This window comes from Caenorhabditis remanei, chromosome III (assembly GCF_010183535.1).
Source record: "Caenorhabditis remanei strain PX506 chromosome III, whole genome shotgun sequence".
NCBI lineage: Eukaryota > Metazoa > Nematoda > Chromadorea > Rhabditida > Rhabditidae > Caenorhabditis > Caenorhabditis remanei.
The window spans coordinates 16,546,476-16,573,042 of record NC_071330.1 but is presented as its reverse complement, the minus strand read 5'-3'; the positions used below and the strand labels follow the sequence as shown (position 1 = coordinate 16,573,042).

At 35.7% G+C, this 26,567-nt stretch overlaps 6 protein-coding genes across 6 annotated transcripts; 4 read left to right on the top strand and 2 right to left on the bottom strand.

Moving 5' to 3' along the window:
* Positions 1-1,132: 1,132 nt before the first annotated feature.
* Positions 1,133-1,644, top strand: GCK72_011679 (uncharacterized protein; the record flags this gene model as incomplete). The annotated part of the gene is made up of 2 exons (XM_053728616.1): positions 1,133-1,283; positions 1,574-1,644. 2 exons carry the CDS (start codon positions 1,133-1,135, stop codon positions 1,642-1,644), a joined length of 222 nt encoding a protein of 73 aa, XP_053588193.1.
* Positions 1,645-2,634: 990 nt separating this feature from the next.
* Positions 2,635-3,093, top strand: GCK72_011678 (uncharacterized protein; the record flags this gene model as incomplete). Its single annotated transcript, XM_003094538.2, has 2 exons — positions 2,635-2,776; positions 3,008-3,093. 2 exons carry the CDS (start codon positions 2,635-2,637, stop codon positions 3,091-3,093), a joined length of 228 nt encoding a protein of 75 aa, XP_003094586.2.
* Positions 3,094-13,203: 10,110 nt separating this feature from the next.
* On the top strand, positions 13,204-13,494 carry GCK72_011677 (uncharacterized protein; the record flags this gene model as incomplete). The annotated part of the gene is made up of 2 exons (XM_003094524.2): positions 13,204-13,354; positions 13,409-13,494. The coding sequence occupies 2 exons, from the start codon at positions 13,204-13,206 to the stop codon at positions 13,492-13,494; spliced, it is 237 nt and encodes a 78-aa protein (XP_003094572.2).
* Positions 13,495-16,753: 3,259 nt separating this feature from the next.
* GCK72_011676 (uncharacterized protein) lies at positions 16,754-17,103 on the bottom strand (the record flags this gene model as incomplete). Its single annotated transcript, XM_053728615.1, has 2 exons — positions 16,754-16,981; positions 17,026-17,103. The coding sequence occupies 2 exons, from the start codon at positions 17,101-17,103 to the stop codon at positions 16,754-16,756; spliced, it is 306 nt and encodes a 101-aa protein (XP_053588192.1).
* Positions 17,104-18,546: 1,443 nt separating this feature from the next.
* Positions 18,547-20,539, bottom strand: GCK72_011675 (uncharacterized protein; the record flags this gene model as incomplete). The annotated part of the gene is made up of 5 exons (XM_053728614.1): positions 18,547-18,774; positions 18,819-19,569; positions 19,618-19,709; positions 19,762-19,941; positions 19,994-20,539. The coding sequence occupies 5 exons, from the start codon at positions 20,537-20,539 to the stop codon at positions 18,547-18,549; spliced, it is 1,797 nt and encodes a 598-aa protein (XP_053588191.1).
* Positions 20,540-21,012: 473 nt separating this feature from the next.
* On the top strand, positions 21,013-26,289 carry GCK72_011674 (uncharacterized protein; the record flags this gene model as incomplete). Its single annotated transcript, XM_053728613.1, has 10 exons — positions 21,013-21,543; positions 21,590-21,769; positions 21,819-21,910; positions 21,959-22,712; positions 22,757-22,903; positions 24,308-24,853; positions 24,908-25,087; positions 25,133-25,224; positions 25,273-26,017; positions 26,062-26,289. The coding sequence occupies 10 exons, from the start codon at positions 21,013-21,015 to the stop codon at positions 26,287-26,289; spliced, it is 3,495 nt and encodes a 1,164-aa protein (XP_053588190.1).
* Between the last annotated feature and the right edge of the window lie 278 nt (positions 26,290-26,567).

Here is a 26,567-nt window from a genome sequence, read left to right as displayed (position 1 = left end):
TTAAGTATAAACTATGAAAAACAAAAGTAGTGCTTCATTTTTGTAGTGGGCAACTTTTTTGTACTGACACTTTCTAGAGAGTTATGGTCATGAATGCTCAAAAATCTCAAAAAAGACGATTTAAGGAAATAATTACTTTGTTGATATAGTGCTCTCTATGGAGTGTCCGTACAAACAAATTGTCAACTACAAAAATGAAGTTCCACCTTTGTTAATATAATAATAATAATATTTATCGATTGAAGGACCAAAGGCCGCTTATACATATCAAGGTAAAAATATATACACGAAGTAAAAATACGAAACATTAAAAGTTAAAATTGTTGAGAATCAGAAAATTGTCAAAGTTATATGATGCAATATGGGATTTGAAAACAATAGATGAGGGACGTTGGGGGGAAAAAGTGAGAAGGGAGGGCATTCCAACAACGCAAAGTTCTGTTAATGAGAAATTGGGAACCTATTTTAGAGGAATTTGACAGGAGAGAGCGTATATGAAAATTATGCCGACGTAAATTAGATACATTAGAAAATTTTACAAAAGAAATGTTTGGAATAATTATTTCTTTGGAGACAAGGAGTTTATACATGAAAGAAAGATCTAATAATAGTCTGCGCCGCTCTAGCGACTGTAAGTGATGTTGTTCTGTATGGTTTATACATAATTTACCTTATAACGCTACTAAGAAACGCCAGATTTTCAGAATTCGCGGTATAGGAGTTTTTTCTACTTTTTTCATTCTTACAATTCGCCATTCTTCCAAAAATTTGAAACTGTCCTGCCCAGGCACTTTCTTATCAGTCCTCCTAAATTTGTGTTGAGAGAGACCAACAGAGACAAGGAGAATCGAGAGCAAAGCATAAAACTGTTCCAAAGTTCAAAAAAAGGGCGGAGATTCTTCTGGAAAGGGGGTGGAGTTTGAGAAGTGTGTGTGTTCAATAGTATAAAAGAAAAGGTTTGAAGGAGCAGCTCGAAGTTATAGACTCTAATTTTTTCTTCTTATTTTTTGAACAAAGTAAATCATTACTCTTGCTCTCTACCCTCGTTTTTGGCTATTTCTTTAGTTTTTGACCATTTTGAAACATTTTCATCCTAAAATTCCAGAATTTCAGCCTCCAACACCTCATCGCAATGCAATCCAACAACGTGTTCAAAATTGTTTTTATCTGTTGTCTCCTCCTGATCTCCACCGTCAATTCCACTCCCACGGGACGCAAATGTGGCCGGCAACTGCTCAACTATATATGGAGCATTTGTGCTGAATCATGTGCAAACGGAGATGGTTAGTTATTTTTTAATCTGGCGTAATTTTTAGATACTGAGCCACAAAATGTATCAAAATATAGATCTCTGCGAGTTGTATGCCGTTGATATGTTTCAGGATCGCTTAAGGTTCATTATTGTACCGCTGGAATGGAAAATCGTTATAAATTTCACTTCCGCACTACAATAATGAGCCTTAAGCCGACTCAAAGTATATCAGACATATAGAACTCGTTGAGATCTACATTTTGATTTGTTTTTAAACTCGTAGTATTCATTTTCACTACAAATATGATTTGTTATTTTCAGAAATCCATACACTGTGCATTGACGGATCTCGTTATACGGATAGTGATGTCAAAGCACTGTGTTGCCCATAAGAAGATCCGTGTGATTTGTTTCAGTTATTTATTGTTATTTATTGTTATTTATTGTTATTTTTTGAGTTGTACGCTGTAAATAAAACTTTTTTTTTCAAAAAAAAGGTCAGGTCTTACCAACGAAGAAAAACTTTAACGGCACATATCCGCTCTACCGAAACTAAAGAAAATTGTGTGCGAAAATGAGATACTCAGAGAAAAAGAGACAAGAGAATTTCGGTGGAGCGCAGTTGTAAGAAATGTGCCGAGCAAATAACTCGATGCAGATGAAAATAATTTTCCAGATTTTTCTATGTAACAACACCCCAAACAAGTTACAACTCTTTCTTCGTGCCATTCTAAAAATTTGCTTTGCTAGGTACTTTCTTATCAATTTTCTTATCTAAACGTTGAGAGAGACCAACAAAGACCAGGAGAATTGAGAGTAAAATACAAAACTGTTCTAAAGTTCATACAAATTTCTAATAGCGCATAACTCGGCCAAAATTCAACTGTTTCAGATTTTTTTCTGGTATTCAACATTGTTTCCAAAAATCCATATTCAGTGTCAAGTTCTCAGCGTTTAGAATTGTTCAAAAACAAAATTTTGTTTGTCAGTGTAATTTTTGTCAGTGTAGTTTGACCGTGTAAACTAACTGTTTCCAATCTTTCTTGCAGTTTTGGAATCCTTCTCGTCGAAAGTACCCATTTTATAGAAATTTTCACTCTTAAGAACACATCTCGCAACAATTCTGCCCGTCAGGGTAAACAGTGAGTTCGCTCAACTACTCTCTCTTTTCCGATAACTCTCTGACCAGTGGGCGGAGCCTCTTGAGTAAAGTTTGCGAAAGGAGGTGGAGTCAAGGGTATAAAAAGAGCGGGGAGTTCACTTTTTCAGTTTTTTCCTTTTTCAGTTTTCTTTTCTCAAGAAAACTTTTTGAAAAAAAAAATTTTAATAATAAAAATTTTCAGTTTTCGCAAGCATTTTTCTACCTCACCACTTTTCCAACAATGTTCTCCAAAGTTATTCTTATCGTCGTATTGATCTCAGTATTCTTGCCATTCATTGTGTCATCTCCTGGCTATAAATGCGGGAGGAAGTTGATCGATTTAATCTTTAGAGTATGTCACGAGACTTGCTCTAATGGAGCTGGTAAGTTTTTTTTATTATAAAGAAAATTTTGGTTTAAAAAATTTCAAAGTTATAAGCGATAACAAGTAGAAATGCTTAAAGGTCCAACGTGGCCAATTCTGACCTAACTTTTGTCAGATTGCTTTCCTAGGACACTAGTCTAAAGCTTTTATTTATTAGTTTCAAATAATATATTTTTTAAATTAAAACCTTCCTAATACCAAAAAATAACCAACTTTTTCTTTTTTCCAGATATCACTCAGTTATGCTATGCGGGTCGTAAAATAGATAATCTCCAAGTCATTCAACTTTGTTGTCCCCAACAGATCTCCCCCTAATTTATTTTTTTGTTGATTTTTGTAATGTATTTTTATTTTATTCTGTACATAAAAAGTTTTTTTTTCGAAATTCGGATGAACAATGATTTTTCAGGTTGTTGAGGGTGACGAGCTACGATATAAGTATAGACTCTGAAAATAGTAAATCAAATTCAAAATAGTTCTGAAATCCGTATTCAGAGTCAAGTTCTCCGCATTTGAAATTGTTCAAACAAAATTTGATAGTCAGTGTAAATTTTTTCAGTGTAGCTGTTTGCCGTTTGTTACTATAAAATAACTATTTTTACAGAAGTTGCGCATTACATGCTGATGCTCTATGCAAGGTATAATTTAAACTGAAAATGAAAATTTCAGACGAGAATTTGGGTAAAAAATGTCCAAAATTGAGTGTATTCAGCCCAAAATACGTTAACAACTGGCAAAATTGAATTTCTGTTTCACGCTGTTTCGCTATTCGCCGTTTCAGCTGTCAGGGGCACTTTGGGCGCGTTTTATGTAAACTTTGCTTTGGACGGAAAACAGCTCTTATAGCAAAATTTTGACTCATTTTCGCGCGATTCGAAAATTTGGGACAAAAAAAATGATTCGAGAGCCGGACTTTGAGAGTCTGGCGCACGTCAGACGCGTTTTGGTACCAAAAGTGTCAGCTACTTACCATAAAAAGTCGGAAGTCTGTGGCATAATTTCAAAATTACTCAATAATAATAAAAATGCAGTATTTAATTATTTTGTACCACGAAAGTAAGCATTGCTTGTAGGTTATATAACTCAGCATCCTTGATGGTCAAAACGCGCTAAGGGAACGACAGATTATCAAATCTCGAAATTTCCATATCCCTAATCCTCCCAAATCGCTTCTCGTTCAAAAAATCATAATTCATTCTATAATCTCTCCAAATTCTCCTCCCAAATGGCATACTGATAACAAAAATTGGCAAGCACAGCAGTTGTGCCTAATGTCATGTAATCCTTTCTCTTTCAAACAAGCAGTAAACAACTTTAATTCTTTTCTCCGAATCACGGGAATTTCATGATTTCTTTTTTGTTGCACAGACCGTGCCGATTTAAGAATCGCGCTGTCTCTTTTTCTCTGAGTCTCTGAAAAAGGCGTCCTGAAGGAAGTTCTAAATGGTCGAATGGTTCTGAAATTTGGAGGGTATGTAGATTAAATATGGAATTTCAGTTTTGTAGTTGATCATTGTTTGGTATAGTTCGTGTCTGGAGAGTTATAGTCATCTGAATAGTACTGAGACGTACACGAGTGTGATATAAGCTGAATTTTACATCAGCAAGATCTGTATAACAGCAAAATCTGCGTCTTTAACTTAAATTGGGCGGTGTATTTGGTCACTGTACCTATCTCCAACTTTTTCTGGTTACTGTATTTTTTTGTAGTTTGTAGTGTCATAAGTTAAGCTATTCTAGATTTCCGGGACTTATAAAGAACCATGACCTAGATATTTTATTCATTCTTGATAATTCAGGCCTTGTAACATTATAAGGTCCCTAAATCCGGCCCGCAGGCGTATCTACTAGTGTCGGTCCGGCCCAACATTTTTTGCCCTGCTCCTACAGTATATTCTTTGCAAACCTTCCCGGAATTTACGCCTGTCTGTGTTCACCGGAATTACGAGAAGAAACTATAAAGTATACGTGTGAAATGGTCTGATTGTGGTGAAATGTATAGTAAATAAGGCGGCAAACTACATGACATTCCGACGCCTCTCACTGATAACGGAATTTGTCTCTGATCAGGGAGAAATAGTTGTACTACAGTACCCCCTTTGTCATTTTTCCCAACTTGGAGCTAGTTTTTCTTGAATACCAAGCCTCGAGGGCAAAAACTGAATATATATTTGGAATCAGTGTTTCTTCAGCTTTCCAATGATATCAGTTAGTAAGCTCCACCCACTTTTCAGACTTTTCAGGGTTTTCAAGTTTTCGGACGGCTCCTTCTAAATTGTGTTGGTAAACACTGGTCACGGTTTTTGAGAACAATAGGAGTGGGCTCTTTCCTCTCGGTACTCCTCCGGTAGTCAAAACTCGAGTAGTCGGAGTCAAAGTTCTTGAAAAAAAGAATGTTTGTTCGCAACTATTTTACCTGTATGTGGGTCTCTTTTGTTAGTCTTTTTTATGTTCTTCTTGTGTTTCGTGGGCGGGCAATGTTTATTTACTTCGAAACGTTTTTTAAGGGATAGGGATGAGGTTGGAAAAGCTGGAATTTCAGGATTCTGGGAACACAAGGAAAGATGAAAATACTCAACGGAGAGGAAAACAGGAATAAAGGTACTTTATTAGGAATGCGCCAACGGAGCGCCAGCCGCGTCCGAGCCGCCCGGGAACACAGCACAGTAACCTGATCAAACTACAGTACCATGCAGTAAGATATACAATTTGGCCCTTTTCAGTTGGAAATGACCAAGAGGGTGTTACGGTATTGTCCCACGACGTAAATTATATATATAAACCATACAGAACAAAGATAGAGCCTCATTTTTGTAGTTGACAACTTTTTTGTACGGGCACTCCCTAGAGAGTTATGGTCATTTTAAGACAACATCACTGTTTTGCACTGAAATTGGACGATTTGAGGGAGAAATTACTTGTAACTCTCTAGGGAGTGCTCGTACAAGAAAGTAGTCAACTACAAAAATAAAAATTAATACTTGATCTTCTTACTTTCCAAATTTCAAAACTATCAGATAACCCAAAACTTCAAGGTGTCTTTCCAATGTTTTTCAATTTTAAACTCAGCCAAAGACTCGAAGAAGAAAAACAAAATTCCGTGTCTATCACAAAAACTGATTCTTTCAGACAATCAGACTGTTAAGTTTTGAATCGTTATCAGCACCCTGGAATTCTCGAGTCGCGAGATGAGAAGAGAGTCCAGACACATCTGTTCCGAAGTTCAAGGGGGCGGAGCCTGAAATGGGCGTCCCCCAAGGGTATATAAGGATCCTCGTATGTTGATTTGGTATAATTTTAATAGTTTTTATGGGTTTTTCAGTTTTATTTTTTTTTCTTTTTCTTTCCCATCTAGTGAACCCGCGAACTCGAGTAGTCTGAGTGAGCCATCGGGTTTTGAATAAAATAAATATTTACGTTTTTTTCTCGCTAACAGCCCTTTAGTAAATAAAATAATGCAACTTTTGTGGTCGGAGCCTATGAAAGATAGGATGCGCAGACATTCTGAGTTCGAGTGTTCAGTAGACAAAAAAGGGGCGGAGTTATCTAGTATGTGCATAAAAAGAGGAAGATTATTATCTTTTTTATATAATCTTTTCTGTTTTCTGATTCTTACAGTACTGTGCAGGGAGATGTACAATTTGGGTTTTTTTCAGTTGAAAATGTCCAAGAGGATGTTACGGTATTGCCCACAAAGTAAATTAGATATAAAATATACAGAACAAAGATAGAGCTTTATTTTTGTAGCTAACAACTTTTTTGTCCGGACACTCCCATGCAAGTTACATATCGACAAAGTAATTTCTAACTCAAATCGTCCAGAATAATTTTTGAGCTGTCCCTTTAAAATGACCATAACTTGCTAGGGAGTGTCCGTACAAAAAAGTGGTCAAATACAAAAATGAAGTTTCACCTTAGTTCTGTATGGTTTATAAATAATTTACTTTGTGGGACAATAAATTATTCTTAACACCCTCTGTTCATTTTCAACTGAAAATGGCCAAATTGTAAATCATTCTGCATGGTACTGTATTAGAAATTATGAGTTGTTGAAAAAATTGTACCTTGAATCTTATAAAGTCTTCTTGAAATTCAAAGTCACCAAAAATGTTAATTAATTCAGCCACAGCTTCAACATCATGGTCCACTCCAAAATTATTTTCATCATCCTTCTCCTCTTCGTTTCTTTTTCACCCTTCTCTGCTGCTCGAAGCGTCCACTGCGGACGAGCACTGGCAACCCACGTTATGGCGATTTGTGGTGAAAGTTGTGCGAACGGTGCAGGTGAGAGTTATAATTCGAAAGTCTTATTTCTAAGATTCTTAACCAAAAAATTTTCAGAGATTTTCCAAGAATGTAAACTGTATGGGAAGATCCGAGAAGAAAAAGTAAAACACATATGCTGCCCACATTCTCTTATCTGATTGGTTTTCAGATGAAAATGTTGATTTATTCATTTTTTTGTTGTTGTTTTTTATCAAGAAAAATTGAATAAAATCATTGTTGTTTCTAGTTTCGCACACACCCAATGATTTTCAGGTGTAAATCAAATGAGTCACGAGTTCTATTCCTAATACGAAGTCCTGGTTAGAGTTAGTTTTATCGTACAATGAGCAAAATCATTTTTGCCTTATTCGACATCCTAGAACGGTCCGGGGGTTCACAAACTCACCGAGTTAATGAATCATTTCTTTGTTTGTCTTCTTTGTATCATATTCACAGAAACTATTCAGACTGATAAGGGAAATTTGAGAGAACATCATATATGTCATCAAGTATGTTTACAAATATACAAACAACGGCGGTTCAAAATACAGAACTTGTGGGAGTACGGCAGAGTTGTACGGTAAGCCATTTTTCAGTTTCCGGAATCCGGAATCCGGAATCCGGAATCGGAATGCTGAAAAAACCCGGAATCCCGGAATTTCGGAATCCGGAATCCGGATTCCGGACAACTCTGGAGGACGGTACTGAATTTTTGACATTTTTTCTGGTCCCTAGTCTCGACTTCTTTCAGAATATAGCTCTTGGTACGTTGTGTGTAGGTGTTTACCTGCATAAACAGTTTAATGGTCTGACACAACAAATATTCTACAATTTTCGTTCTGGGGGCGGAGCCTGAAATGTACGTAAAAATTTACAGTCCTAAAGAACCGAGCACGTTCGATTTTATCAATATGTTCCGGTTTTAAGGGACTTATCAATTTAATATGCATATTTTTTCTATATTTATTTGCTTGCTTACTTCGCTTACCACAGCTGTTGGATAGTCTGACCCGATGTCATAAAATAAGCGCCGAAGGCGCGACAGAGTCTTGTTTTTGTCATTTTTCTGTTATTACCGTATTCCCTTTCTCTTTTTGTACAAGACAAGTTCTCTCTGAACTCCTTCTCCTCTAGTGAACCCGTTCTCTCGAGAGCCATTGGTTTTCGAACTGAACAAATATTTACTTTTTTTTCTCGCTAAACCATTTGGCAATTTTTCATTATATTAGAACGGAGCCGTCGGAGAATTAGACAATTAAAGCATTTCAGACAAGAATTTCAGTTTCCATGTCTCTCCCAAAAAATGTGCTCGTTCTTCCAACTCAGCAAAATTTCGAAAAATGTTTACATAATGCCATGTAATTCCTCTTATCATTTCAAATCGAGTTGTGAAAAAGATGTAAACAATTTTAAGAAGAAACACTTATCAGACTATTTAATAATTACTCTTCTTGGAAAGAATTAACTTTTGCAGAGCAAGTTCGAGATCCGGGTGTCTAGAGGTGTGTTTTGGAGTCAGAGTCGGGAGAATCTACTGTAATACCTGTAATAGAGGCACACCTAGCGGTGTCTGTTCATATCTCGGTTCCAAAAACATATATCGAAAAGCGGCTAACTAACAAAATATAGCTTAATATTCATAAAATATTTCTTTAGTTGAAACAGTTTTCATATCTTTAAAAACACCCGAGATAGTATGCTCCAAACTCTTTGTGAGCCTCTATTACAGATTTTACGGTAGCAAAGTAACTGATTAATTGACTGCTTTTGAAAATAGTTCTTTTTAAATGAACGTTTCTTATCGGAAATATCTTCAGAACCCATAAAGTGTGCACTATTTTAGAGTATAACGACAAAAAAGGTCAAAAACTGAGTGAAGTACTGATAACAGCGGTTAGCAAAAATTCATTATTTACGAAAAGTTTCGAATTTTTCTTGTGTTAGTGAGCTTTTTGTAAAGTTTAGGCTCCATTCCCAAAATAAGTAGCTGATTTTTTATGTCATCCTATTTTCAAAAGTACTGGCCATAAAGAATGCGAGACTTGCAGTTTTTAGTTGAAAATGGTGAACTTTGTGCCTGTGACACGGCCTCCCCGATAGTCTCTCAGTATTGATTGTTTATAGAGTGTATAGATCACAAATAAAGCTCCATTTTTGTAGTTGACAACTTTTTTGTACGGGCACATCCTAAAAAGTTATCAATCGTCAAAGAAATTTCTCGCAATTGTTGCATGTTTTCAGTGCTAAAAGGAGAAATTTTTGAGCTGTTCACATTGACTGCCTGTAACTTCTTAGGATGTGCCCGTACAAAAAAGTTGTCAACTACAAAAACGAAGCTCTATTTGTGATCTGTATGATCCATTAAAAATTTACTTGATAGAACAATCAGTATTACCATGGCACCCTCTTAAAGTCGGACCTTTTGGAAAAACCAAAACTTAAAATGCTTTTGAGCGGTACTGTAGTTCATTTCTCGCTTTTTATAATGTTTTAGAGGCGAAGCTTAAGTAGCATTTATTCCCTAGATAATGAAACAATCTGTTTCAACGAGCCCCAAAAATTTTGATGTTTTCCTGATTTTCCCATAATTTCGCAATGTTTTAGGGTATACATGTAGATTCATTTTTGTAGTTGATTACTTTTTTGCAAACTTGTCAAACTTCGGCCAGCCCGGTCGACAGGGCTTCAAAAAAAGGTGCCTATATTTAGCCAATTTTTAGAAGAAAAAAAATTACATTATTAAAATTTAATTTCTTGATGCAATACTAGCTTTGGATTGACTTCCGTGGTATTATCAAAAATTAGACATTTTCGGAAAAAAAATTCAAAAAAATTGAATGTTTGATCGTTTTATAACTCTTAAGAGTATACCTGTACAAAAAAGTTGTCAACTACAAAAATGAAGCACTATGCCTGGTCTATAAATCCTGAAAAAACAGCGTCATTTAACAGTACTGTAACACCGTAACATGATCTTGAAGTTTAGCTATGCAGTAGCTCGGCACCGTTCTTACAAATGCGCTCCACTGAATTGACTTTGAAAAATGTCTCTTTTTTTCTAATTCTCTCTTTTTCTGTTCCGATAGAGCGCGGTTATAAGAAGCGTGCCATGCTAACCCACCTTTTCCACTAAAAAAAGAAGAAGAATTCCAATTATTCGTGATTCGTGACTTAGTGGAAGTCATTACAAATACTTTTCTGTGTTACTAATACATGTATTCTTATCAGTATGCCCTTCAATTTTGCGGAAAGAATCGGATGACATCTGTTCCAAAGTTCAGAACTAAAGTGGGCGGAGGCTAGAATGAGGCGTATCCGGGTTGTACATATAAAAATTGTTTTGGAAGTTAGGTGAACTTGGTTTCGTTTCAGTTGAGAGGATTCAAAATGTCATCAAAATTGTTGGTTGTGTTGGTCCTTCTGTTCTCTATTCTTGTGATAGCCTCAGGAAGAAGCCATCATCCGTGCAACGGGAAACAACTTTTGGCACAGATTATATCCGTTTGTGGGGAGGCGTGTGAGGATATTAAAAGTGAGTTATTTCAAATTGATAGTTCAGTCAAAAAGACTAGAAAACTTGTTTTTTCGGATCACAATTGGATCTAATTAACTAGGGAAGGTCTACGAGTAGCCGTGGAGTTATTGGACATGCTTTAACCTTATTTTTCTCTAATACCAGGCTTCAAGGTCAAAACCTGAATATATATTTGGAATCAGCGTTTTCTCAGCTTTACAGTGATTTAGGTAACATGCCCGCCAAATAAATAGATTTTTTTCTAGTTTTGTACTTCCTGTCAAAACTTTTAGAATAGCGTGAATCTATGACGCTTTGTTAAAAATAGTAACCTTATTTTCGAACATGACAGGCCTACTCCATATTTTTGACAAGTCACTATTCCAAACATGAGGATTTAAAAAAATATCCTCGAAAAAACTTATTTTGCGAACCCAAAATTCGGTTCCGGTCCGTTTATTGTTAAGTCTGATTAGAGAAATGCTTTATTTTGAACAAAAATGTAAAATTGTTAGAAATAACTTAAAACTTATCACATTTATCTTCCAGCAATCTACCAAGGGTGTTTACGAGGTCGATCGTTCACCGATGATGAATTGGTGCAGATTTGCTGTCCAATAATATTTTAATCTTCGTTATTTTGTTATTTCCCATAAATTGTTATCTTGTTAGTTATTTGTTAGTTTAATAAAACATAAATTCAATTTCAAATGTTGTGTTTTGTATTCTGTATTCAAAATTTCAAATTTATTTAAGATATAAAAATACCAAACTAAATAGTTTACTGATAAAAAGAAGCTACAAAACTACATATATGGCGCCACTAAAACGCTTCTTACAACCGCGCTTTACCGAAACCGAAGAAAATTGTGTGTGAAATCGAGAGACTCAGATAACGAGAGACATTTCTCAAGGAAATTTCGGTGGAGCGTAGTTGTAAGAACTGTGTGATAGGTTTTGAGGATTTTGAGGATGTGGGATGTGTCAATTTTTACTCTTAAAATAGCCCAAACATGAACATAAATCAATTCTTGATCTAAGAGCTGGTACCGAATCTCAACGGATTATGTATTGTCTTTATTGATAAGGATCACGGTTACAATCACAGGTTACGATTGTGTCCCGGGGGAGTGACAAAGAATCAAATGTACGTTTTTAGAAAGTTGAGGGAAGGCAGTTACTTATTATTAGTGTATATGACTAAAAAAATAATAGTCCAGAAAAACAAAATTAGGTTTTAACATGGAAATTGATATTTCCATATTTAGGTAAAACGAGAAGTTCTTATCTTTTCGGTATTAGAAATATAGCAGGCTGCTCTGGAATCGCCGCGTATCGGCCATGCGGAAACACAGACAGACAGACAGACAAACGGACGGACAGATAGGCAGACAGACAGATAGACAGAAAGTCGGAACCCTGATACACTGAAATTCTGACATTTTCAGCAATTTTTGAGAATTTATGACGGAATTTAATAGTTTTTTGGTTACCAGGCATTTTAGTTGATTCATACTCACATACCGACATGTAACATATTAAAATAGGTATTTTTGGGGGATGAGGTGAATTATTCCTCTTTTTTCTTTTTTTATATACTTTTTAATGTCTTTACACAGTTTGTTATGATTATAAACCCAATTTCGTTTTTTTCTGATTTTTTGTATTTTTGATTTTCCGCAAAATAAGATTTTTTAAATAGTTATAGTTAGAGCAAGAAAAACGAGATAGAAACTATGAAAAGGTCTATCTTTCTGTCTATCTGTCTGTCTGTTTTATGAGAAAGTTAGGACCCACCTTCAAAACAGATCTGCACGCGTACGTTTGAGTAAAGAACTGTTTTCGGGGGTGCAGACTGAAATTTTAAATAAAATATTAAAAGAGGACTGAAGTCTTCTTTTTTTCAGATTCTGATAATTCTGAAAATTCTGAACAACTTTCATCATTGGAGCATGTGCTAAAAATCACTCTAACGCTCTAAATTCACGTTTTTCCGGCACAAGAGGAGCCCAGGTGGAAGAGTTTTCCCCGCGCAAATTTCTATCCCCGTGTAGTCCTCTCGGACAAAATAATTTCTTTTCATTTCTCGATTTCTCGTTTTCTTGCTTTTTTCAACAAAATGTCGTGTTTTTTCAATTTATATTGTAAAAAAGAAGAATTGAACACAGTCGTCAAAAAACCAAATCAAACAAAAATTGTGTTCCGTCAATTTCAGTTTTGTTTTGAGGGCGGAGACAGAAGTGTTAATTTAAAATCAAACTACACATGCCCTTTTAACTACAATAGATAACAACTCGTTCTTATCTTTTTGCACTTTAATAACTCGATGTTTATGTCAAAATAAAGAACATACCTACCAAATTACATAAGTTCCACAATTTTCAGAAACTTTCCAAACCGAAAAATGCTGAAATCATCAAAAAATTTACGCTGACTTTCCGATTTTCGACTAAAATGCCGACGTTTCCACAAGAGACCAATAAATTCCAAGAGAGTTCAGTCTGATATAGTCTGTTCCAGAGTTTAGGAAACAAGAAGGCAGAGCTTAGGCACGGACGTTCCGAATAGTATAAATGGAGTAATGGGAAGTTAAGGGAGACAGTTTTTATCTGAATATCATGAATCAATTTCTGAAATTTCAGACAATGTTTACCATCAAATCTCTCCTAATCGCCCTTGTCCTCTCCACAATCGTCATAATGGCATCTTGTGCTCCTCGAGGACACCACACCTCCTGCCATAAAATCTTGAATCTAGCGGAAGTCACTTGTGGTCATCGATGTGAGAACCCTTCGGGTAAGTTTTTCAGAATTTAAAGCATTTTTTAAGCAACAATGTATTTTTTTTCAGTTCTCCAGAAGGGCTGTTTGAAGAAACGACAATACTCCATGGATGAAATTCTTGCTACTTGTTGTCCTGACTATTTTTTTCTTTGATTAACTTCAGTTTTTTGAGTTTAGTTTTCAATAAATTTTTGTTGTTGTTGGTTTATGTTCTTTTTCTCTCAGATTGTTGGTTTCTGTGCTTTGGCGTCTCACTGATAAGAGAGTTGCGAACTCTTAGTCAGCGTTTTCTGGTTTAATTGAATTCTCACGTAAGGCATTAGGTGGGGATTGTAATAGAAGGGCATGGTGTTCTATTTTTCGGGATAATTGAGAAATCGGTAGAAAAATGAGGGTATGGAGCAGGGTTGGGAAATTCCGAGCCGGGACGGGCCGACTGAAAAAATTTCCTCGGCCCGGCCCGGCGCCTGTAGAAATTTGAAATTTTTTGAAAAATTATTGATTTTTTTTGCAAAAAAGTGGATTTTTCGACTGTGTTTTAGAACATCGGTAAAAGCCTTAGCGTACGAGAAATTTTGAGAATTTTGACTTTTTTTAAACGAAAATTTTGCAGAAACTTGTGAAAAAATGGTGCATATTTTTTGAATCCGGGCCGGAATAATATTTTGTCAGCCCGGCCCGGGATTTCCCAACCCTGGTATGGAGCGATAGAACAGAAAAATACAAACAAATTTGGGTAAATATGAAAAAAAAAAACAAGTTTTTATCCAGAAAAGTTCAAACACGGTGTAAAAAGCTCTGGAGTAAACGATCCACAGAACTAACTCGCTTCTAAATGAGTATTTTGAGTCCAAACATGTACCAAAAAGTAGTTTTTTAAATCTCAGATATAATACAGACCGGCTAGACCAGACTATATTTATCTGCATTCATTGTTTGCACTTTAGCCCAAAAAATTGGAACGTTTTTAATGAAAAATTATCAACTTTAACAAGGAAACCCCTGCTATCAAAGATCACAAGAATTTGGCCCATGGTACTTTTGAGTCCGTAGATTCCAAACCAGAAATTAATTTTTGATAAATCCTTCTGTGAGCTGAGTTGTGAACCCATCAAACGTTGGAACAGTGAATCACAAAACACTCAAAGATACTACCGTAACCTTATCGGATTTGCTGCAACTGTTCTGAAATATGTATTTTTGGATTCAGGACGACAAGACGCTTCGAATAAAAATAATCATGACTATATTTGAAAATTGTTGGGTTACTATCCTTATTATTCTCATTCGAAAGTGTCTTGAATTCAAAAATACAGATTTCAGAGCGTTTCGATCAAATCTGACAAGGTTACGGTATTTTTTGTGATTTTTGTATTTTCGATAAGGAGATATGTTTGGATAGGCATTTTGACAGTATTTGCGTAATTGTAGGAAAAGTTTGACGTGTCACAAGTTTTTTTAGATTCGGAATCTACGCACTGGAAAATATTGTGAAGCCAAAAGGCTGCAAACTGAAGGTTGTGGAAAACGCGTCGGAGGCGCGACAGTCTTCACTGGTTATCAAATAGCATCAGAACAAGACAACTACATTTGAAAATCTCCAAAATTTCAAAAACTCATTTCATACTACAGTAAGAAACTCAAATCTCAATCCTCCACCAAACTCCAAGAACTCGACTTCAACCCCATAATCTCTGTGATCTTCCCGATCTTCATGTCTATCAAAATGGCGCCTTGATAACGAGCCGCCATTTTTCACCGGTCAAACACATAATCATACTTATCATAATGTAACACTTATTATAACGTAAAACCAAGCAGTCAGCAACTTTTGGAGAAACATCGGAATTTCACAAGCTGTTCTAGAGGAGAACTCAAGTTTTTGCAGGTGTCAGCAATTATATTTCTTGCAAAATGGGGGATGATGAAACATGGAAATAGAGAATAAATTGGATAGGGGATTGGAGGAATGGATTTGTACAAAAAGTATTGAACAAAACACTAGAAAACAGCTGGAAATTGGCACTAATTAGAGCTGGTACGAATTAGAACTAATCGGATCAGAACTGGTACAAAGTCCGGGTGGTACCAATTTGAGCAGTTCTTATTTGAGACAGAATCAATTAAGTAATTGAACCAAATTACACTAACCAAATCGGTAAAACTGTATTAGCAGGGCTACTGTAATTTGAGGATCCTTCTAGTACCGTAAAACCAACAATTAACAATCTGAAAAACCGTTATTAGAAAAAAAGAAATTTTGAAGCGGTGAAAACAGAACCATTGACTGAAAATGTCTTGTCAGACTGCCCTTTTTCGATTATTTCCTGAAAACTGAAACCTATATGTACTCTTCACTATCAGTACTTTTAGGCATGTGCACTTTATCGGTTCGGGCACGTCAAAATGTCAAAACGATTGGGTTTTTTTGTAGTTTGAAGCCAGTCAATCGGTTTCAGGAAGTGTCCGTTGTGCTTATGTACTGTTTCAGGTTCCAGGCTATGCATATCGGTTTCATTTTTTATTTCAAAGACAACGTCTGAGTGGTTCGATCTTAGGCCCACAGGAAATGTTACAGGGGTATCAACCACGTGGAAGGCCAAACGGGTCGGATCTGTTTGGCCGATGTGTAAAATGACCTGCTCGCCTTATCCAGACATATCGCTTATAGCTTTTATGGACCATGCAATTGTCTATTCTTAATTTCCAGAACAATCATCAACTTCCGTCTGAACCCTTTAAAGTTTATTGTCCACAAAGTGATGTTAGGTGTCACTGATAACGGTATCACACTCTACAACGAGGGAATACCAATAACAATCTTTGAAAGTTGGAGAGTATAATACAAAGTAATGAAAAGCTGTGATTAAACTGAGATGAACTAGTGAACGTACAGAAAACAACTGGAGACTATCGAATAAAATTTGAAAATTATTGAGGTACACCGACTACATCGGTATATTAAATTTAAACACGGATCCGACCGAATACGGAGTTTGAAGACCAAGAGATCGTAACGACCCATTGAAAAATCAAGAAATTGAAAAGATCAATGACCGAATTGGTGACTCTGGGACCGAAGAATTACTGATGGAAGGACCAGTTGTACAGTGCGCGTCATAAAGATAGGAGACCTTCAAGAATTTAACGTTCTGAAAAATCCTGAAAATCCCTTGGAGACAGATTGTTTGGATTGAGCAACATTCATTGGGCAGTTTTGTGCTCAAAAGTCTTCTCAAGGCAGCGTCATCAAGATATCGTGCGAATTCCATATCGAAAAGTTGTAATTGTTCATTTCGTCATGTTTCTGAATGTATTAATGTTCTGCAGAAGGATCCTATTGTAGAATATCGTCAAGAATATCAAAACTGTATTAACATAACCTCATTATTATAGAGTTAACACAGTAAAACTATCTATATTGTCTTATGTGAGAAGAAAGATCAAACTCAAGACACCTTCTATCCAAGCTAACTTCCAAAAACTCATGATTCACTTCCATTTGGAAAAACCAAATACGATCATCATCGCTGAATATTCGATGCGGTGGTCCAATTAGTCCATGAAGAGTTTCGTAGTCAATTGTCGTGTTTTTGAAGTCAATAATAAAACTTTGGAAAGTGGTCAATAGCAGAAGATTCTGAAAATATCGTATTTATAAAAGGCATCATAATCCAAACTCACATCTTTAAGATATAACACATCTTCTGAACTAATTGTCTCCACTTCCATAGTAATTTTTGAGAAGTGAGTGATATTCATTTTTTGAATTGAAGTGGATATTGACTGTGATAGAATCTTCAGTTCTGTCGCACTCTTCTACTGTTCCAGTTGACAGGGATTTGAAAGTCGGAAACCGGGAGTATGAAAGTGGATATCTGCAAACGGGAATCAGATTTGAAATAACTATGAATAAAGATCGTAAGTGAAAAGTGTAAAGTTCCCAATTATTTTTCATTCCCAATTATTTTTCATTCCCAATTATTTTTCATTCCCAATTATTTTTCATTCCCAATTATTTTTCATTCCCAATTATTTTTCATTCCCAATTATTTTTCATTCCCAATTATTTTTCAAGAGGGAGTCATGTTTAAAACGAAGTAAGAAGCTGAAGTCGTCAACATGGTCGAGAGCTCTGATGATTATAACAGTTCCGTCGAAAACATCAAGCGAGTGTTGGCAGACTTTTTCAAGCAAGAGTTACGTGGACTCGCCAAGTCAATATTGGCTGAGAATAGGGAAATGGAAGAAGCTGTAAGTGATGAGAGGCGGAATATCAAGCGTCGTATAAGGTCACAAAAAGAAAAATGGGAATCAGTGCAAAGGAAACTACAGGAAAATAGGAAACGTAAGATGAAGAGTGAAAAGAAGGCTAGGAGGATTTGTAAAAAGAAGATGAAGACAGCAAAAAGTCGACAGTGGTTGAAGTTTCGGGAATTGAAGTACAATTTTGTGTCCCGTAAGGAAGTAATACTGAGATCATCAATCTGTTCTGTTCCGCTTGTCATCTATCGGGGATGGTGCCTGCTTCTCTCATTCGAAACTTTTTTCAATGCAAGAAATAAGAAAAAGAAATATAGTGCATGAAGGACGGTCAAGGTTATAAGGATAACGGTCACGAAGATATTGAACTCATTTGAACTCATCTTTTCACGTACCTCGAGTGCGTATATAAAATAAATAAATAAATAAATAAATAAAGTCAGAAGTCTGAAAACAGACTCCTAAAAACAGTAGCCTGAAAACGAGGCAAATTTTCGCTAGGTTGAAGTGGGAAGTTTGAAATCGAGAGTCTGAAAACGGGAACCTAAATAGGAACCATAATTTTCGCATGTCGAAAAACTGGATCCTGAATCTTGTAACCTTGAAATGGAAAACTGAATGTTGAATTCAGATTGCGGAAGTCACAAAAAAGAATCATAAAGTCTGAATCCGGAAGATTAAAAATGTATTCGGTATTCAGCTATGTTGAAATACTACAACCAGCAATAATCTTATCCGTTTTTCTCTGCTATTTTCATGCTCATCGTCCAAATTCCATATCGAAAAGTTGTAATTGCTTATTTCGTCATGTTTTTGAAAGTATTCATGTTCTGCAGAAGTATTCACACAATGAGAAAAGCGTATTCCTCCCAAGAATATCAAAAATTGTTAAACAGAATTTCATTACCGTATAGCATGATAGAATTTATTCACAATATGAACCTATCTGTATTGTCTTATGTAGTATTTAAGATCAAATCGAAGACACCCTCTTTTCAAGCTAACTTCCAAAAATTGATGATTCACTTCCATTTGGAAAAACCAGATACGAGAAGTCTCACTGAAGATCCGATGCGGTGGTCCAATTAGTCCGTGAAGAGTTTCGTAGTCAATTGTCGTGTTTTTGAAGTCAATAATGAATCTTTGAAAAGTGTTAGAGAGAAGAAGATGCTGAAGTTTTAAAAGTTGAAAAAGTTTTCATAATCATCACTTACATCTTTCAAATATAACACATCTTCTGAACTAATTGTCTCCACTTCTATCCAAACTTTTGAAAAATGAGTGATATTCATTTTTTGAATTGAAGTGGATATTGGCTGTGATTGAATCTTCAGTTCTGTCGCACTCTTCCACTGTTCCAGTTGACATATCTCGTCCAGTACGAACGGTTTCAACATGGACTCTGGGTATTTAACTCTGTCACCGAGTCTTCCATATTCTGATCGCGGATCGATCAGCTCAATTTTTTTCAAGCATTTTGGGTCAAGGTAGGGGAGGATTTGCATCAAATTGTCGTCGGTACAACATAACAATTCCAACACTTTCACTTTTAGTAACTGACTTCTTGTTGATAAAATTTCTCTAAGTTTCCCCAAAAATTGAATGGTAAGTTGATTAAGACGCTGAAATTCTTCAATGCTTGGGTTCGGATTTTCTTCCTTTTCAAGAGTGTGAATATACGAGAATATGAATTTCAACTCTTCTAAACACGTATTCTGACGACCCAAGTTGACCTCGAAATCATGCAAAACTTGATCTTGTGCCTTCTGACACAGTACATTTATGTCCTCAGAAATTTCATGTTTCATATAAATCCAGTTTTTTGACCAGTAACGTCCAGTTTCAATACGTGCACTTGGATGAATATCACTTAAGAAAAAAACATGATACTCAGAAATATGGGTAACGGGTTTGAGGAAGTCAACGCAATCCTTGATTCCACGAGACGTTTTTCGGAGTCGTTGGCTGAAATCATTGAAGTTAATAGTCAGATGTGTCTACAGTAATACTCACATATTCCAAAACCCGAACGATTGAATGACACGTTTCATAATCAATGGATTTCCGAGAACCATTGCAGATACATCGTTGCTCAGAGTTAATTTCTACAAGATAACTTTAACTCTCTTATCAAATTTTTTTTTCAATATGACTCACCACTAAACCCGCAGATAACAACAGACTATGTGACAGTTGGAACTTGATAAACTTCTCCTTTGAGCCGGGAGTTTCATGTTGCATTGGAACATCAATAATTGTTCTCAAACTCACATTATCATGGACACAGTGTTTATAATAAACGAAGATCTCAGTGAAAGTTGATCGATGTAGAAGAAACTGAAAATGTAATCAAAACCAATAAATCAAAACTTGTTTCTTTCCAACTAACTTTTTCCACCGATTCCAAATATTTTGGGCGCATGGTGTGTAATTTGAAAACAAGTTTTATCCGGTGTCCTTCATTCCATTTTACCAAAGCCAGAGCATCCTCTATATCAATATCCTCATCTCTATTTTCAAAACAAAATTCGACTTTCTTCAAAACCGATGGATCCAATAACTTGACGACTGCCATTGCCTGACTCATATCAACTGCATCGATCGATAGTCTTTTGACTTGAAGACGTTCTTTTCTCGATTCCAGACACTTGAATATCTGGTTAATGACTGGGTCCAACTTGTTCTTTGAGTAGTTTTCCTCAAGTCCGCTGTATTTAATTTTGAGAGAATTCACGAGACCTGCTTGGTTATAGATGATTTCTTCCAGGTATTCGACGAAGTTTTTCAAATGATCGATCTTTGTTTCCTTATATTCGAAACTCTGTTTTCCATAGGGATCATTAAAGTACAATTCACATTTCAGTGATTGCTCCGTATAAAATATTCCCATTGACGTTATTGGACTCAATGCCATTCTTGGATAATTCTGGGACATGTTCTAAAAGCAATTACAATAAGATCTTTAAAACTCATACAAATTGACGGAAAGAGAAAAATAATGTTGCTGAAAACCAAGAAACTGAAATTTCAAAATGTAATTTGTTACGACCAACAGACGAATCCTAGATAAAAAAGGAAAAAAGAAAGAAGAGAAGTGAGCGCTGTCGAAAGAGAAAAAGACGAAGATGATAAGAGTGAGGAAGAAACATTGTAAACAAACGGAAACTGCCCGCCACATTGATATTCATTTTGCAAAATTTTTTGAAACCTCTTTGTTTTATGATTTCTGTAGTTTCTTGTTCTTTCTTCCTCATTCTTATCTCCGTTTCTATAAATTTCGTCTTTATGTCGTGAAAAATCACATTTCGAAAATTCAGTTTTATGGTTTTCAGTAACGTTATTTTTCTCTCTCAGTTTTTTAAATGTTACAGTAGTTGTTTTCAGAAAATGTCCCAGAATTATCCAAGAATGTCATCGAGCCCAATAACGTCAATGGGAATATTTTATACGGAAAAAACACTGAAATGTGAATTGTACTTCATTGATCCCTATGGAAAACAGAGTTTCGAATATAAGGAAACAAGGAAAAGAAACGATTTTTTGAAAAATTTCGTTGAAGACCTGGAAGAAATAATCAATAATCAAAAATCTCTCGTCGATTCTCTCAAAATCAAATACAGCGGACTTGAGGAAAACTATAAAAAGGAAAAGTTGGACCCAGTGATTCACCAGATATTCAAGTGTCTGGAATCGAGAAAAGAACTTCTTCAAGTCAAAAGATTATCGATCGATGCAGTTGATATGAGTCAGGCAATGACAGTCGTCAAGTTATTGGATCCATCGGTTTTGAAGAAAGTCGAATTTTGTTTTGAAAATAGAAATGAGGAAATTGATTTGGAGGATGCTCTGGCATTGGTAGAATGGAATGAAGGACAACGGATTAAATTGGTTTTCAAGTTACACCCCATGCACCCAGAATATTTGGAATCGGTGAAAAAGGTTTGTTTGAGAGAAGTACTGATGTATAGATTGATTAGATATTCAGTTTCTTCTACATCTACCGACTTTCACTGAGATCTTCGTTTATTATAAACACTGTGTCCATGATTATGCGAGTTTGAGATCAATTATGGATGTTCCAATGCAACATGAAACTCCCGACTCTAAGAAGAAATTTTTCATGTTCCGGTTGTCACATAGCCTATTGTTAACTTCTGGTTTAGTGGTAAGTTATATTGAATATTGGAAAATGAAGAGTTAAGGTTATTTTACAGAAAATAACACTGAGCAACGATGTATCTGCAATGGTACTCGGAAATCCATTGATTATGAAACGTGCCATTCAATCGTTCGGGTTTTGGAATGTGTGAGTATTAATGTAGACACATCTGACTATTAATTTCAATGATTTCAGCCAACGACTCCGTAAAACGTCTCGTGGAATCAGAGACTGCGTTGACTTCCTCAAACCCGTTACCCATATTGCTGAGTATCATGTTTTTTTCTTAAGTGATACTCATCCAAGTGCATATATTAAAATTGGGTATAGAAGATCAAGAAGCTGGTTATACGGAAAACATGAAACTTCTGAGGACAGAAATTTGTTGTGTCAGAAGGCACAAGCTCAAGTTTTAAATGACTTTGAGGTCAACTTGAGAAATCAGAATACTTGTTTAGAAGAGTTGAAATTCATATTCTCGTATATTGACACTCTTCGAAAGGAGGAAAATCTGGAGCAAAAAGAATTCGAGCGTCTCAATCAACTTACCACTCAATTTTGGGGGAAACTTAAAGAAATTTTGTCAAGAAGAAGTCACTTACTAAAAGTGAAAGTGTTGGAACTGTTATGTTGTACCGACGACAATGTGATGCAAATCCTCCCGTATCTTGATCCGAATTGCTTGAAAAAAATTGAACTGATTGATCCGATAACGAAATATGGAATACTCGGTTGTTCCACGATTAAGAGAAAGTATCCAGAATCCCTGTTGAAACCGTTCGTACTGGACGAGATATGTCAGTTGGAGCAGTGGAAGAGCGCGACAGAACTGGAGATTAGCTCACAGCCAGTATCCACTTCAATTCAAGAAATGAATATCACTCACTTCTCAAAAATTTATATGCAAGTGGAAACAATTAGTTCAGAAGATGTGTTATATCTTAAAGATGTGAGTGATGATTATGGGAACTTTTACAGATACAATAATTTCAGCATCTTCTACTATCGACCACTTTCCAAAGATTCATTATTCACTTCAAAAACAAGGCGATTGGCTACGAAACTCTTGTTGGAATAATGGGGCCACCGCATCGAATCTATGGAGATAATGATCGTATTATCTGGTTTTTCAAAATGGAAGTAAATCATCAATTTTTGAAAGTCAGATTGGATATGAGATATATTGAGTTTAAGCTTACTTCCCACATAGAATAATATATGTAGTATTACTGTGTTAACTCTATAAATGAATTATGTTAATAAACTTTTGACCTTCTTGACAGAAATTCAATTTTCTCATCCTGTGGATACTTCTGTAGAACACAACTTTCATGTAGAAATAAATAATTTCAACTATTCAATATTGAATTTGGACGACGGGCATGAAAATAGAAGAGAAAAACAGAAAAGTTTGTGAATTTCTGGTTGTAGTATTCGAATCTTGCTGACTACCAAATATACAGAAACGTTACATTCAGACAAAATGTTGGAACAAAAAGTTGAAAGTGGTCTGGAAAATTCCCTACTCCGTGACACCAGAGAACCTAGTTATAATCCCCTGAATTCAGATCTTGCTTCCCTCGACTGATATTCTCAGCACCCGCCCCTCTTCTTTTGCCAATTTTGACGTAAATGTCATTGTGCTGTCACTGGGATACTGTATAGGATACTGTATACTCTACGTGGATACGGTGGTATACTGTCACTGGGAATTATCCAAAGTTGTCCCTCCTATAACTGGTCCTTCAATCAGTAGTTCTTTGGTCCCAGAGTGATTGTCACATCCTCTTAGTCTCCAAACTCCCCTATCGGCTGAAACGGTGTTTAAATTTAATCAACCACTTGTACTGTCTTCAAAACTAGTTTTCAAACATTTCCGACACAAATGACTTTTTTGAATTTCAAGGTTTCCAGAAAATGAGAGATCGATATGAAATTTGAATAAAACATTTTTAATTTAAAGTTTAGATAATCTTTAAACTAAAAACAGTTTCTAGAACTTATAAAACATTTTCGAAGAAATTAACTTTGAATCTTGTTAAACGATCGCTTCAGTACATGTTATCAGCTCGTCACAGTTTTTACAACTGCGCTCCACCGAAATCCCTTGAGAAATTTCTCATTTTCTATGAATCTTTCAATTTGGCACACGTTTTTCTGCGGTTTCGGTAGAGCGCGGTTGTAAGAAGCGTGTCGTGCTAATATTTTAGGAAAAAACTTCTCATCAATTAAAAGTACAGAAAACGCATGTTTCATTTTAAGCCTAAAACAATCTCAACATTTCTCGTCTTTAATATTTTTTGGAATTTGACGTGTATTATGTGTCACCCGGTTTCCGTTTGTTTACAATGTTTCTTCCTCACTCTTATCTCCGTTTTTTCCTCTTTTCATTTCCTTTTTTATTCAGTTTTTGTGGTGAAAAATCACATTTTGAAATTTTCAGTGAGTTCATTCGTTTAGTTTGTATAAGCTTTTTAAACAATTTATTTCTCTCTGACCATTCATTTGTATGGTTTAAATAAAAATCTTATTGTTGATTTTCAGAACATGTCCCAGAATTATCCAAGAATGTCATCGAGCCCAATAACGTCAATAGGAGTATTATATACCGAGAAATCACTGAAATGTGAATTGTACTTCAATGATCCCTATGGAAAACAGAGTTTCGAGTATAAGGAAACAAGGAAAATGAACGACTTTTTGAAAAATTTCGTTGAAGACCTGGAAGAAATAATCAATAATCAAAAATCTCTCGTCGATTCTCTCAAAATCAAATACAGCGGACTTGAGGAAAACTATAAAAAGGAAAAGTTGGACCCAGTGATTCACCAGATATTCAAGTGTCTGGAATCGAGAAAAGATCTTCTTCAAGTCAAAAGACTATTGATCGATGCAGTTGATATGAGTCAGGCAATGACAGTCGTCCAGTTATTGGATCCATCGGTTTTGAAGAAAGTCGAATTTTGTTTCGACAATAGAGATGAGGAAATCGATATAGAGGATGCTCTGGCTCTGGTAAAATGGAATGAAGGACAACGGATGAAATTTGTTTTCAAGTTACACACCATGCGCCCAGAATATTTGGAATCGGTGAAAAAAGCTAGTTTTTTTAAGTTCTGATGTATTGATTGGTTATATTTCCAGTTTTTTCTACATCGACCAACTTTCACTGAGATCTTCATTTATTACAAACACTGTGTCCATGATTATGTGAGTTCGAGATCAATTTTTGGTTTTCCAATGCAATACGAAACTCCCGGCTCGACGGAGAAGTTTATCAAGTTCCGACTGTCACATAGACGGTTGTTATCTGCTCGTTTAGTGGTAAGTTAGTGAATATTAGGAAAAAAGAGTTAAGGTTTTTTGCAGAAATTAACACTGAGCAACGATTTATCTGCAAAGGTTCTGGGGAACCCATTGATTATGAAACGTGTCATTCGATCACTCGGGTTTTGGAATGTGTAAGTATTACTGTAGACATATCTGACTATTCATTTCTATAATTTCAGCCAACACCTCCGTAAAACGTCTCGTGGAATCAGGGACTGCGTTGACTTCCTCAAACCCGTTACCCACATTGATGAATATAATGTTTATTTCTCAAGTGATATTCATCCAAGTGCATGTATTAGATCTGGAGGATGTTACAGTTCAAGAAGCTGGTTATACGGGAAACATGAAACTTCTGAGGACAGAAATTTGTTGTGTCAGAAGGCACAAGCCCAAGTTTTGAATGACTTTGAGGTCAATTTGGGTCGTCAGAATACGTGTTTAGAAAAATTGAAATTCATATTCTCGTATATTGACACTCTTCAAAAGGAGGAACCAAGCATTGAAAAATTCGAGCGTGTCAATCAACTTACCATTCAATTTTTGGGGAAACTAAAAGAAATTCTATCAGCAAGAAGTCACTTATTAAAAGTGAAAGTGTTGGAATTGTTATGTTGTACTGACAACAATTTGATGCAAATCCTTCCGTACCTTGACCCAAATTGCTTGAAAAAAATTGAAGTGAACGATCCAAGATGGGAATATGAAAGACTCGGCAACAGGGTTAAATACCCAGAGTCCATGTTGAAACCGTTTGTATTGGACGAGATATGTCAGCTGGAACAGTGGAAGAAAGCGACGAAACTAGAGATTCGATCACAGCCGATATCCACTTCTATTCAAAAAATGAATATTACTCATTTTTCAAAAGTTTGGATAGACGTGGAGACAATTAGTTCAGAAGATGTGTTATATCTCAAAGAAGTGAGTGATGATTATGAAAACTTTTATAGCTTTTATAATTTCAGCATCTTCTACTATCGACCAGTTTCCAAAGATTCATTATTCACTTCAAAAACACTACAATTGACTACGAAACTCTTCACGGACTAATTGGACCACCGCATCGAATCTTCAGTGACACTTCTCGTATCTGGTTTTTCCAAATGGAAGTGAATCATGAGTTTTTGGAAGTTAGATTGAAAAGAGGGTGTCTCAGATTTGATATTGCTGACTACATAAGACAATACAGATAGGTTCATATTGTGAATAAATTCTATCATACTATACGGTAATGAAATTCTGTTCTACAATTTTTGATATTCTTGGCAGGAATACGCATTGTGTGAATACTTCTGCAGAACATGAATACTTTCAGAAACATGACGAAATAAGCAATTACAACTTTTCGATATGGAATTTGGACGATGAGCATGAAAATAGAAGAGAAAAACGGGTAAGATTATTGCTGGTTGTAGTATTTCAACATAGCTGAATACCGAATACATTTTTAATCTTCCGGTTTCAGACTTTT